The following is a 13,365-nucleotide window of genomic DNA, read 5'->3' as shown; positions in this document are numbered from 1 at the left end:
GTGAGGCAGTGGTGATAGCTGCGTGATCGTCATAGCATGCTCTAGCAACACGTTGTTCAGAAAGCGCGGCGCCAGTGTGAAGCTGTATAACCCCGTCGAGAGCAAGTTTACTGGACAGTTCAGGTAACGCTTTGGAGCTGATTTACGGTGTGACCTATTGGCTGTGCTCCTGTTCTTCGTTAAAGGCATCCCATGAACTAAGTCAATGAGTTCCCACGCCGATGCAGGAGTGGATCGAGGTAGTTTATTGAAGGGCCGAATGTGTGCAGGATATGGTGGTGAGCTGTCGTCCTGGGAGACGCTGAACTTGCAATTGCTGCTCTGCCAAATCTCACAAGGCATTAGCCCCACTGCAAGCATCTAATTCAGCGATGTAGGCAAGTGATCAAGCGCATTGTTTTAGGGTTAATTCGTTCGACTAAAGAGTTTGCGCATTTGCACTGTGCATATAAGGATAAGCATACATGATCGTTCGATACCACAGACCAAGAGCAATTTTACGGAGACCCGTCGAATCCGCATACGCGTATTGTAAACCAAAGGAGATGTGATGTTTGGTGGTACCCAGACGGAATTGCTGTGAAGCCAATTTATAGCACCCTCGTCCTAGTCAATTTGCATGCCGAGTATACGTATTGTCTCCGTGCGGTAGATGGCTAAATCAGCCAAAAGAAAATTAATATGGTTGCGGTACGCCTCGACCCTTTGTTTCGGACCGCCAATGACTGCGACGTACTCTTTTTTTTTCCGGTTTGCGTTCTACATGCGCGAATGTAACCATGGACTGCGCCAAGACCTGTCTACAGCCCCATCTCCTGCTCTCCAGGTGGCCCAGGATAGGTCCAGAGTGTGACGTCATCCGCATATATAGCTTGCTTTAGCCTAGGTGTTGACTACAGTAGCACCGGGAGTGTTGACACAGCAACACTGAATATGGCCGGTGAAATAATGATGCCTTAAGGAACGCCCGTCACGTTACATCGCCGGTGTCCAACGGTATTTCCAACCAAAACTGAGAAAGGACATTCAGCCGCAAATGCTTTAACAAACGTACAGAGAGTTTTACACCCAAAGTGAAAAGCCGTTCAAGTATCGAGGCACGCGGAATAGAATAAAAAAAAAAGCTTTCGGATGTGTACTTTGACTATAACTCGAAGCTAGGCCCGGCTGGGCTCTGCGAGAACGTTGGCATGTATCCTTATAAGGATATCCTTCGTGAAGAAACCCGACGAAATCCTACTTGAGTGTAAGATAGGACGTTATGTTTCTCTAAGTAGCATTCCAGTCTTGGCAGGGCCATTCGCTTCACTATTCTAAGATGTTCAATGTCATAGATGTCGGCCTTCGATGATGTGGTATCGGAATGGCTTGCCTGACTTCAGTATAGGATTCACCACGGACTCCTTACATGAACAATGTAGACGGGTCGTTGCCGAGTACTTGCTAATCTCTGCAAAAAGCGCAATTTTATGTGACTGGGGAAGGTTAATTGTAAAGAGCGGAGTACCGTACTCTATCCCGATCAGGAGCGCTGCGGTGGTTAGACCCATCCAATGAAGCCTCCAGCTCGTGTTCAGTAAAGGGAACATTGTGCTCGCATACAGAGTTGCATGTGTACGGGTAGTGCAGATGCTTGTGCTGCCTGGGGAAAAATATCTCTCCCGTCTGTGATGCGAACGTTTCGGGGAAACGTTCAACTTCAGTGCCATATTTAGCGCTGGCGGATTTGGCGACTTGCGTCCCGGTATGGCTTTCAAGTTTTACCATGCCTTAGACATATGAAGAGTGTCCTTGAATGACTTACTTAGGAGCTGCCAATAACGAACAGCAAGGAGGGTACGGTGCTAATCCACGTCTTTGGTTAATAAAGTGGAAACGCGCTTACGACGTAACGACGGGAGCGGCGATAAGCCTTAAGGGCACGAAGCCTGCGATTCCACAGCGTCAATAAGTGACAGTCCGCCTTCGGAACATCAAACTTCACAGAAAGATTATTTGCGGCATTCTGCTTGGCCACACGGATTTTGTCTGACGAGATTTTTCCTTTCTCTTGGTGTGTAGTACCCGCTAAGCATCTTGCGGCACGTACAAGCTCCTCCTTTCGATAGCAGCATTGGGGTTGCAGTGGTTTGCGCCCTTGCAGTGGCCCAAAACATTGCTTATGGATAATGATAACTACACCTCAGATACGTAGAATGTTTGCAAGATGAATCAAAAGAATCAGGTCTGGGAAAGTGTCCTGTTGGACTGTTGTCCAAAGCAAATCGGTAAGGTTAATTCATTGGCAATAGAGAGTCAAGCTGTTATTTGTTGTCATAAGTGCTGAGCACGTGTCTCTGTTGAATCATACCCACGACTCTACTACGGGTATGCTTGGCGTTAAAATCACCGCCTATATTTATGCGGTCTTGTGGGTAGAGTCTTGTGAAGTGTTCACCCACGACATTTTCACTCGATGTTTGGTAGTGCTGACAGTTCTCGCATAGACCAAAATAACCAGAGCTTGTATATTTGTATCTAATGAAGGACTAATCCCTGCTACGTCCTGCGACAAACTTGTGCACCACACCGAAGTGTCGAGCGCAGTATAAGGCAACCGAGAAAAAACCAGGAAGCATCCCTGACACTTAGCCATGGGAAGTAAAAGTAGCGATCCCGATCCGGGACGCACATGTTGTATGGAAAGGGTGCAGTAAGCTGGTGGCCGATCAAAGTTGGCCTCTTTGTGCCAGACTCCTGCAGCAAAATAACTGGTCTAGCGTATAGCGGTGACTGATTGCCTCCTCTGGAGTTCTGCACTCATCCGCCGAATTCCCCGGCAATTCTACCGAAGAAGCCAAACCGGGGGAACCCGGCGGAAAAAAAATGACATGGTTGTCTGCATGAATTGCTGTTTACGTGGAGTATTGGATGATGGATGCGACGTTTGTACTGAGACTCGTCCAGATTGTTTGATGGGAGCAGTTTGCACGCTCAGTAGATGAAGGATGCATCCCCACTACCGGGACCTGTTCGGCAATTTTCTTCAGCTGATGCTCCTCAACACGCATGGTGCGCGAGGGATCTGTCTTGAGAGGCATTTTTGCGCGTTGTTGCCGCACGCGAAGGACTTTGTCATATCTTCGGTGTACATGCGTACGTTTAGGTAGCGTTATTGGTGGGTTAGTTGACAGTGCTTTTGTTAGCGCATCAGGGATCCTGCCTCACGTATTGATCGCTCGTCGGGGACATTAGTTTTAGATGTAAACCATTGTAACCGAGACTGTGTTTGCGTTGCTATACGAAGGAAGTTCGTCGACCGAGCGCTAGAAGCCTAAGACGACAGATGTCGTGTGTACCTGGCTTTTCGGGTCTACCTTGCTCTGCGCTCTAATTACCTTGCCGTAGTTGGGCGTGGTCTTGTTGCCGCTGGGCTAGCTTCTGTTGACGTCGGTAATTCCTGATGTGCCTTATAGTCTTTGGCAGTACAGAACACTTTCGACTTGTCGTGAAATGCTTGTCACCATAGTTGCAGCAAAGCGAATTCGCCTTCTCTGGTCAGTTGTATAATTTGCGATGCGTAAGATGATCGCTGCCATCACACCGACGCTGATCGGCAGCTGGGCACGGTAATTTCCTGTGCACAATTATATGGCACAGTTCCGATTGCAGCTTTGGTTGATCAGAAACCACTGCTAAGAGGAGTCTGTAAAAATGAATTTTGCGTGTCAGTTTGGAGCCTTCCTAAGTGAAAGGAGTTGTGGCTTTGTTGCACATGGGGCGAGCAGTAACTATCTTGCACGAGCAGCAAGTTAGCTTAGCCACGTGTTCTTAACACGTGAAACCACTAGTGCGATAGTTGACGCCAAGGATGTGACCAGGATGAAAAGTCTCGTAACTCGATGGATTATGGACAACACATTTTATAAGTCGCTGTTGCAGTGTCACATTGAAACGGGCCTGCATGCTTACATTTAGCTCCCTTGTGACGTTACGCCACGTGTCAACCCAAATGAAAAAAAAAGTCGCGTTGGTATTCCGTTACCGCAGACGTAAATGGCGCGCATTGCAACCAAATGGTCTCTCATGCTGCAGACGTGAAATGTTGACCGATTGTTACGTTCCAGCGGCCGAGCCGGACGCACGATTACAGTTTTACGGCGAGCGATTTGCCAGCCATCTTCGTGTGAGGGGAGCGTACCGCCGCGATGGGTCCTGATATTGCTGTAAGGACATGCATAGGCTGCCTCGTCATTGTCACGCGATTCGGCGCGCGTGTTTGAGAGCCGCACGTGAGTCTGAGCTGCGCGGGAAATACTTAACCCGCGGCTATGTCAGCTGGTATAGCACCCGAGTAAACTGGAATGGCGTCACGAACGCCACTTTCTCCTCTGGTACCTGGTAGGCTATGCTCCTAAGAAAAATAATCAAGCTGGCATTACAACGGTTTTGTTGTTGCTCGAGGAGGAGACGCCACTCCCTTGCAGTCTGCTATGCGCTCGACTAGCGCGCGACTTCTATTCTTTCTTTCTTTTTTTTTTTGGGGGGGGGGGGAGACGCAAGAGGAACCAAGTACGAGTCCAATAGAAATCAAGTATTTTCTGTTGGAGTCTGTTATGCTCTAACAGTTGTCATCTTCAGCCTCTTTTTTTCATGTACTGACAATTTTTTTGTGTGTTGACGGTTGTCCACGTATGCAGTAAGCGCCAGCAGCGCATCTTAACCTTTCATCCCCTTCCGTACGAGAGTCATCCCGCCCTAGTGCACTGAGGCCATTCCGCAGGACACTGGTAGGCTGAGAAACGTGCTCTACTACGCATGTTTATTAGTAACGTTTCTGAGCAAGAGATACAATGCAAAAAGTCAGCGATTCAGGTGAGGTGGAGTTGCCTGGGCTGAAAAAGAAAATGGAAGCAATAAGCTATGTGCTTGAACACAACACAATCGCTGCAATAAATTTCAGCGCTGTCTTCACGAAACAGTGCTTTAAATTCACGCGGGTTAACTCTCATTGTCTTGTACAAGGTATGCTAAAGGTATGCGACAAGACCTGCTACTAGCCCAGTTCTAATTTTAGCTGCTAGTGTACTGAAGTAACAGTTTTCGTACGGTTGCTATCTCAACAGCTGTCTGAAAATTATCTGGGTCCATGAATTTACCGTTCACTTAACGAGGCACTGACGTATTAGTTTGTTCAACTTTTTATTTACTCGCTGTCGTTCTTTTTGCCGGAATTGCAAGAAGCCTGGCTTCCAAAAATTCGAAGCTTCCGCTCAACTGTCCCCGAGCATTTCCTACTCTGGAACTTGTGTTGCACAGGCCAATCAAGCTTTGCGGAAACACAGCAGCATGTGGCTCGCTAGGCGCCGACGTAAGAGCATTCGTACACAATGAGCAGGTCTACTTGCATGGAATGCAAGTTCGCTCTTTCTCAGCAAATGATGCGTGGCTGCTTAGTTTTTTCCAGTGAACAACCGCGAACATTGCACATCGCAGGTAAATATGTGGTGAAGTGGAGCTGACGAACAGGTTGTTCTCGGCGACACACATTCGTTTCCTAATCTAAAAAGCGCCCGGCACCGTAGCAGACAAGAAAAAAACAGCGCTTGCAGTTCCCTTTGCGCCTGCGCAGTGGCACTTCAATTGATTTCAGCACCTTGCGAAGCCCAAGGCAGCTTGCACTGCCTAACCAATAGGAAACACAGTGTTATTTAACTTGACTTCGTTCGTGCAGCATGCATTCAAACATTGTCAGCAAGGATGAATTATCATTTTTTATTCATTACAGCAATGAACAGCAGTCACCGACATTTAACGACTCGCAATTTCCGTCAGCGGGTTAGCCAGCACTCACTCGACTCGTCGATATACAGCTTCAATGTCGTTATACTGCACAGAGAAATGTAGCGCGTGCGGAGGACCCTTCTTTTCATCTGAAGGTCGTTTCAATAGCGTTAGCAACTGTTCAATATGTACATATAGACAACATAAAAAGCGTACTTACGTTTCATTCTCTTGAAAGCAGAAAAAAGTGGCCATGCTCTCCCTCTACGTGGTAGCCCACCAATGAGCCGCGCAGAACTCCGGATATGGTCTTTCCGCCGTTTTCCTTGCATCGGTGAAACACTGGCCACGGAAAAACAAAGCCTTGCAGCGCACAGCAGAAGGCAAAGGCATGTACGCGTGCCGAGAGCGCCAGCAGCAGGCGAACAGAATGGCAGCCGAAGCGATAACAGCGAAAGCGCCGGCTGTTGACGCGACCAAAATACAGAAAAAAATACGTCAAAAAAGAAAATACGAGTCATAGCATTTTATTTCTGCACGTAATTCTGTCATTTCACCTTCTCAGTAGGTTCCAAAAATACAGACAAGACGAATATGCAACAGATATTTAGTTTTCCTTTGGTCATCAGATACGAGGCGACGTTAACTGCTAGAACCAAAACAAGCCTAGCTGTTCATCTAGTGCTTAATCCTACCTTGGGTCTTTTAGCACCCTTAGATGAATAAAAAATGTTCGGTCCTACCTCGAAAGAGTTATTCCCAGCCATGTTTCCAGCGCGGAGGACCTAGAAGGGGTTGGACACAGACATCGTCGAAATCTCGCGAGATGACTTGCCTGCCATGCTGGCATCAGCGGCGGCAATGCCTCAAGCAGGCTCTTCGTCCTCCGTGCTGGCGTCAGAGACGTCTATCCGGGCTTCTCGTGCCTGCTTTGTGCGTAGAAGCGTCTAATGTGATGGCCGTTGGCGCCGAAGAGCATGGTGGGCGTGTCCCTAAAAATTCCGGCCAAGAAACAAGAATTTCTCGCAAGCGATATGCACGCGCGTGTGATCAGGGTGACTGCTTGCAGCCCCCTGCATTGCTCATCTTCCCACCGATGTCAGAGCACGCGACATTCGCGGCCAGAGGCAAACTTTTTTATTATGCTATTATTTTTCGAGCTGTTCACGCTCCGTACGCGGTCGGAGCGATGCTCCGACCACGTTATCAGTGAGATCACCCGGCTGTCAATGGCGGATCATAGAGTGACAAAGAAACCAGCGGAAGGCATCGCTACAAAATAGCGTTAGTCCTGCTCGCGGGCCTTCCTCCTTTCTCATTTTGTTTTTTCGTTACAACTGCCGAGAAAACGAAGTGCGAGAAGATCGCGGAAGAGCAGTGGGAGAGCATAAGCAACCCTTTCCCGCGGTGTTGCACCCCGCCAGCTGATTTTGCAGGCACAGGCTTGCCTTTTAAGTGCAAAACCCTCAGGTGGCTCTTGGGTCGAAAAATTCGGCGGACGACCGGCGTTACGCCATCAGAATTCAAGCGCATGCGCCAGTAAGGCATGAATTTCTTTATCAATAAAATAGCTCGATGATCGCTGTTCGCGTTGAAAAAAGTTTTAAAATTAAAGATCCTTCTGTGAAGCTGCGTATGCGTCTTAAGGGTCTTCCTTCACTTGCCACGACCATTCTAACGTGCCATTAATCACACGCAGAAGCAGTGGCGATGTCTAGGTGACCAAGAAACCGAACAAGAGAAAAGCAAGTGAAGAGAAAGCAAGTAATAGGAACGCATTCGAACGAGAATCTTAAATATTTTAATGGATACCTCGTGAGCGTGCAAGCTTTCGCCTTCATCCTCTTTAGCTAGAGTCAGTTTGAACTTTTGAATTGCGGTTGAGCTGCTGCAGTTTTTACTTTGCCCAGAATTCAAGAATGACAGCACGTTTTACAGTGAATCAAAAATGGGCGGGCTAGTTGAAGCGCATGACATATAACTTACCCTTGCATTAACTCGACAAATGCCTTGACATGAGATATCTCAATAGCTTGTTGAGATAACTAATGAAAATTTTCATATACAGCCATTACGAAGAAAAAGAAAAACAGCGCAAAAGATATATAGCAGGACCTAAAAAACGACGAGCCATTCAAGCCTCGGTCCGTATCTCTTCCACTATTATTATTAAAAAAAAAATGGATCTACAGAAAGCAGCGCAGCTGTTAGTTTCGGTTCGGATAAATTTGCCTTATACCAATTTCGAAATATTATAAACATATTGCGTAAAAATTACTGATCGAAAATATATGAAACTTCGATTTAATGGCAGTATACAGTAGAACGTCGTTCTATATTTAACCCGCATATATTGAAGAAACTGCTATAATAAAGAGAAACGCCACTCCTGATTACACTTACGTAGGTGTCCATGCATTTTAGTGCGAAGCATTTTTGGTACTTCACGGGCGCTTTGCAGTAGATAGGTAGGTAGGTTCTTGCTTCGCTTCGTTTTTGGCTTCTGCTATAAAAGAAAAATCGAGTGTGCGGCGGTCGGATAGAACCAATTACTCACAGTAGGTAGACAGGGGCGGTAGGCATGGGTCTTCAGCCTCCCCGAAATTTTTTCGGGCTGTCATGCACCGCCGACCAAACAACCTCTGGCGCCGGAAATCGTTCTGGATTTTGGCTAGAATGCCTTTTTCACGCTCGAAAAGATATTTCAGCGCGAACATTGCAAACTCCTGCTTAATATCGCGGCAACGCCTATGTACCGGGAGTCACATGAGGGCAAGTAGCCCCATCCGAGCACAAATTTTCAAGGGCGTTTTGATTGCGACCGGGCTTGTCGCGGTATCTCGCGGATGCTGCGGAATATACGGAGCGCATGGATTTCATTTGCGAAACTTTATGGCGATAAAGTTCTCATAAACATTTGATGCGAAAGGTGCACTGACACTTCCAAAGTCGTGCTTTATATTTTCAATTCGGCAACTTTGTGGGTTTAATGTTGTTATAAACAATGGACGCGAAATTTGCGTCAACTTTTTTAAATTCGTACACCGGACCATACAACGAGACAAGCCAAATTAACGCAATATCAGACAAGTTGAAAAGCACTCAGTGAGGTCCGGTGAGACGAAGCGTTGTGGTGGTTCATCTGTGCCGTCATGTCACAGAAAAGAATATCAACAATTTTTTCTTCTGCGCCAAAGCATCCATGTGAAGACACTGAAGCCAACAGAGGTAATTACATTCTTATTTACTTTTGCACTTTGACTTTTAGTCGCGAGGACAGGTTGAACCTCTTCAATTCTCTTGTTCTCGCTACCCGCGGGCTGCCAGAGTCAGCGAAAGCGCATGCGTTTTTCTCCTGTTGCCTCGACCACCGCGCGGCGCACTTCTGTGCGTGTTCGTTTTTTTCTGGCCGACTGGATTTTCGCCTTGCAGAGCTTTCAACGCTTTCTAGCTAGCAGAAAAGTAAAGAAACAATGGTCGCTCGCCGCCATCACTGCGGTCACTCGACGGATTGCAACAGGTTCGCTTGAGCGCAAACTCTCCGGAAAGTCTTGTCTCGCCAGTGTACGATACCGAGCAGTATGAGTATGGCTCTCGGTGGAATAAGCGTCTCACGTTTTGTTCGATATTACTTCGGTAGCCACATTAGGTGCCCAAAGAATGCATTCGATTGTTGCCAACATGCCTTTTTTTTCATCTCGGTGCTCCGCCCCACGAAAAAAAAGAAGACATTGTTGCGGCGCAGCGAATTGTCGCATGGTGAAAGTTCGATTTTGTTACTCCTATTGCGGAAAGTAATGGGCCATGGGACGCTATAGTTGCCGGAGACTCTTAATATATTATTGCCATAGCAATTATATGGATACTCCGGGCGCATTCCTTATAAAGTCCATGGGCGATAACATCGTGGCCGCGCACCGCATGCTGCATGTGCGCGTGAAAGTGTAGGGGGGTGGCATGGGTGAGCCGATGATGGTGGCTCAGTCTTGTGTGCGCAAGGAAGAAAAGCGGGGACGAAGCGGGCCCTCTTCCGTCGCGCGCGATACGTCAGGGGGAGTGGAGGGAAGGGGGGGGGGGGGCTTAGGATTATGTGACCTGTGAATCTCTGTTTGGCCAACATATTTATTTCTCTTGTTAGACGCATTATATACAGTGACTTATTCTTAGATACGCAAATTTATTGGAGACATATACGCATATTTAAATATTTGTTGCGAGGTTTTGCGTATACGTGCAGTGAACTTCGTTTCTAGTGACACTTTTTTGCCCTTTATCAAGCTACATCTTCGCATCTTATATTCCATGGTATCTTCTCAATTCTAACGTACGAGGGCGAGTCAAATGATAGTGAGGAACCAACCCACACCATGCAATAATGCTTCGGTTCATTATCTGCCAGGCATGGGCGTATAGCACACAGGCACCTCGCATTTACAAAAGTGACAGGCAGGTGTGAGGATAAATGTTCTTTAATGCTCTCATACACTGGGTTGAACATGGTTGCGTGACATAATGGACGCTCCAAAAGTTGAACAGCGTGGTGACGCGAGGTTTTTGACGGCTGAAGTTGTTTCCCAAAAGTAATTTAGTCGCCGTATGGCTGCCGTGTGCGTTAAACATTGCGTTTCATTGGCCACTATGAAGCGTTGGAGCAAACGGTTCAAAGAAGGACCTGAAAGTTGCAAAGACGATCCAAGACCGGGCCAAAGCCACCGTGCAATCACCCCCAGCACAATTGCAAAGGTTGACGAGTTGATTAGACAGTAACGGAGTATAAGCATGGGTGAACTGGCAGAGCGTGCGAACAATTAGTCAAGGTTCGGCTCGCACCATAATTCATGAACATATCGGTTATCGGTCCTTGTGTGCGCAATAGATGCCCAAGATCTTTAACCACCGCCAGAAGACGGAGAGGTTCGGCTCTACCTTGACTCATCTCATCTGGTAACAGAATGAGGGTGATAACTTCTTGTCTGCAATTATTACCGGGGACGAATCATGGTGCCACTATAACGAGCCTGAAACACGATGGCACTGCTTACAGTGGGAACATTATAATTCACCACCCCAAAAGAAAGCGAAGGCCGTCATTTTCGCCGGAGAGGTGTTGTTGACTATCTTTTCGATCGTCAGGGGCCATTACGAATCGAATTTGCTAAACCTGGAGAGACTATCAATCGTTTGCGATATTGTGAAACGCCAGATCGACTGCGTGTCGCAATCAAGAACAAACGACGTTGAAAATTGATGAATTGGGTCACCTTGCTCCACGACAGTGCCTGTCCCTACGTCGTTGATGTGGTTAACACAGTAATGGCAAAGTTCAAATGGGAAACGCTGCAACATCCGCCATACAGCCCAGACCTGTCGCCTTGTTACTTCCGCAATTTGGGAAAATTGACAACAACAACAACAACAACAACAAAAAAAAAACTCAAGGGAACCAGATTCGTGTCGGACGATGACGGCAAAGAGTCAGTTACAGAATTATTGAAGCAGCAACCCAAGGAGCTTTATAAGACAGGAATCACGCGACTCATTAGCCAGAAGAAGAAGTCCCTCCGAGCGGCTGCTGCTTCTTCGGTGAGATATTATTTTCTGTTTTCTTCGAAGAATCAGTGCTGCGTTGAGACTTCACTGTTGTCTAGAGAGAACAGACATCCCGTGGGATACCTATGTGCTAAAGATCACGCACAAGATTGCGTGGTTTTGCTGCGATCCGCAGCGCATCTACGCCTACCACGGCGGTAGGCAGCAAAGAACACTGTCACGAGCCATATGTCTGACAGCGCGTTCCTAGGCGCATGAGTGCCGCAGAATCGGCGCCGCAGTCGGAAGTGCCACAACACACGCCTAATGTCATCGAGCCGGCGACGCTAGTTTTCGACGCTGCCCTACCTTCCAGCGCACCTTCAGTGAATATGAATGAGACAAACGAGAGGGAAGCCAAGAAACCACGGGTTGACGACGACAGGACATCTACCTATGAGCGAAGTGAAGATGAAGACATAGACTGCGATGAAACGCCGTTATCCTTGGTAACGTATAAAAAGAGGCAGCCTCAGGGAATTCCAGTTGTTTTTCGACCCTCACCGGAAGGACGAAACTTCTGACAAGTGAATCCAAACCGCGCTGCATCGGAAATTGTTTCCGCGGCAAAGGAAAAGGTACAGTCATTCCGCGTTAATAGAGATGGAAGTTTCTCTGTCAAAGTTACTTCAGTCTCATCTGCAAGACATCTGCTGTCGATGAGCGAAGTGGCTGGTTTAGGAGTCAAGCCATTCGTTCCGGCATCTTATACCAAGAATGTTGGCAAGATACGCTATGTGCCAGCTGAGTATCCAGAAGAACAACTGGTTCACTTCCTGAAGGATTTTGGCGTTACATCTGCCCGTTGTCAGGCGTGCTACAATCGCCAAGAAGACGTAGAGGTAGAATCACGCCCTCTGAGAACCGTCGTTCTCCATTTCAGAGAAGTCAAACCAATGGCGCAACGAGTGCATTTAGGTTTCACGAGTCATCCCGTAGAAGAATATCATGGTCCTGCTCTGAGATGCTACAACTGCCAGAGGTTTGGACATTTATCGAAGAACTGCCGCAGTCCACGTCGCTGCAAGATATGCTCAGAAGACCACAACCATTCGGAGTGCAAGCCTTTGTGTCAGCCAAAGTGTGCCAACTGTGGTGGAAACCATACAGCTTCCTACTCCGGGTGCCCTCAGAGCACAGCTATCTCAAGGTTACGCAGACATGAGTTATAATACGGAAGGCTGCCTCCTCGTAATGCGCACCCACCCAACCTTGATGCTGTAAGATACGCGCCTCCAACTCCCAAAAAAGAAAAGAAGAGCAAGGGGTCCATATGAACTATTCTGCAGCTCTAAAGCACTCAGGTCGACAACGTTCTGACAGCGAGCGATAGGATCCACCTTCAGAAAATATTACTCATCTTGCCCAGGCTTCGAGTGAAATTCGCCGACCTTCTCAGCAACACCCTCTGCCATTGACACAGTAACCTCACCTAACATCTGAGCGACTACCTCAGCATTCGCCTCAACCACACCAGTCATGCCAGCGACCATCTCAGTCAGCTTTAAAGTGACCTACTTCGAGCACACATGGAGCTTCAGCGTCGTTTGGTGATTACGCATCTTTACCCGTGGTACAGATGATCCTGCCCATGGTATTCACAGCTCTGCGTGCAATTCTCAGTGCCATTCTACAAGCAAACAACCTACCAGAGGTAAAGGCACTGCTTTCTATGGAATCGTTGGTGCTTCCACAACCACCAACGGCCCCGCGGCAAGCTTACAATGAATAATCGTTACAACAATGTTTTCATATTTCAGTGGAATGGTAATAGCCTTCGAACTAATCAGCTGATTTTCGCAAACTATTAGCTCGACATAACTTTCCTGTTTTATGTATACAGGAGGCAGGCGTACGAGATGACTTTCATCTTTCAAACTATGTTATATCTAAATCATCGCTCATTGCTGGAAGCAGCAGAGCGATGTTATGCGTGAGAAAAGACCTGCTGTCCTATTTAATACAGTCGAGCGATTTAAATATACCGCAGTTCATAGCATGCAAGATATCTTT

At 47.4% G+C, this 13,365-nt stretch overlaps 1 protein-coding gene across 4 annotated transcripts in view; it reads right to left on the bottom strand.

The window, feature by feature from the left end:
* Nucleotides 1-7,013, bottom strand: part of LOC126545112 (venom metalloproteinase antarease-like TfasMP_A) — a 129,691-nt gene extending 122,678 nt beyond the window's left edge. The window contains exons 1-3 of one of the 4 annotated variants that reach the window (XR_011890685.1): nucleotides 6,507-6,993; nucleotides 5,984-6,105; nucleotides 4,785-4,874 (exon numbers count right to left, since the gene is read on the bottom strand). Coding sequence is in view for 3 of the 4 variants with exons in the window: in XM_055078222.1 (XP_054934197.1) it covers nucleotides 5,984-6,227; nucleotides 6,507-6,530 (268 nt within the window). In the remaining variant the exon portion in view is untranslated. Of the gene's footprint in view, nucleotides 1-4,784; nucleotides 4,875-5,983; nucleotides 6,228-6,506 lie in introns of those variants that run through there. The other 3 variants (XM_055078222.1, XM_055078223.1, XM_055078224.1) reach the window with 3 other exon arrangements.
* Nucleotides 7,014-13,365: the final 6,352 nt, after the last annotated feature.

The sequence above is a fragment of the Dermacentor andersoni genome, chromosome 10 (assembly GCF_023375885.2).
Source record: "Dermacentor andersoni chromosome 10, qqDerAnde1_hic_scaffold, whole genome shotgun sequence".
Classification (NCBI taxonomy): Eukaryota; Metazoa; Arthropoda; class Arachnida; order Ixodida; family Ixodidae; genus Dermacentor; species Dermacentor andersoni.
Note: the sequence above shows the minus strand (reverse complement) of the source record. Positions and strands in the feature narration are given on the sequence as shown.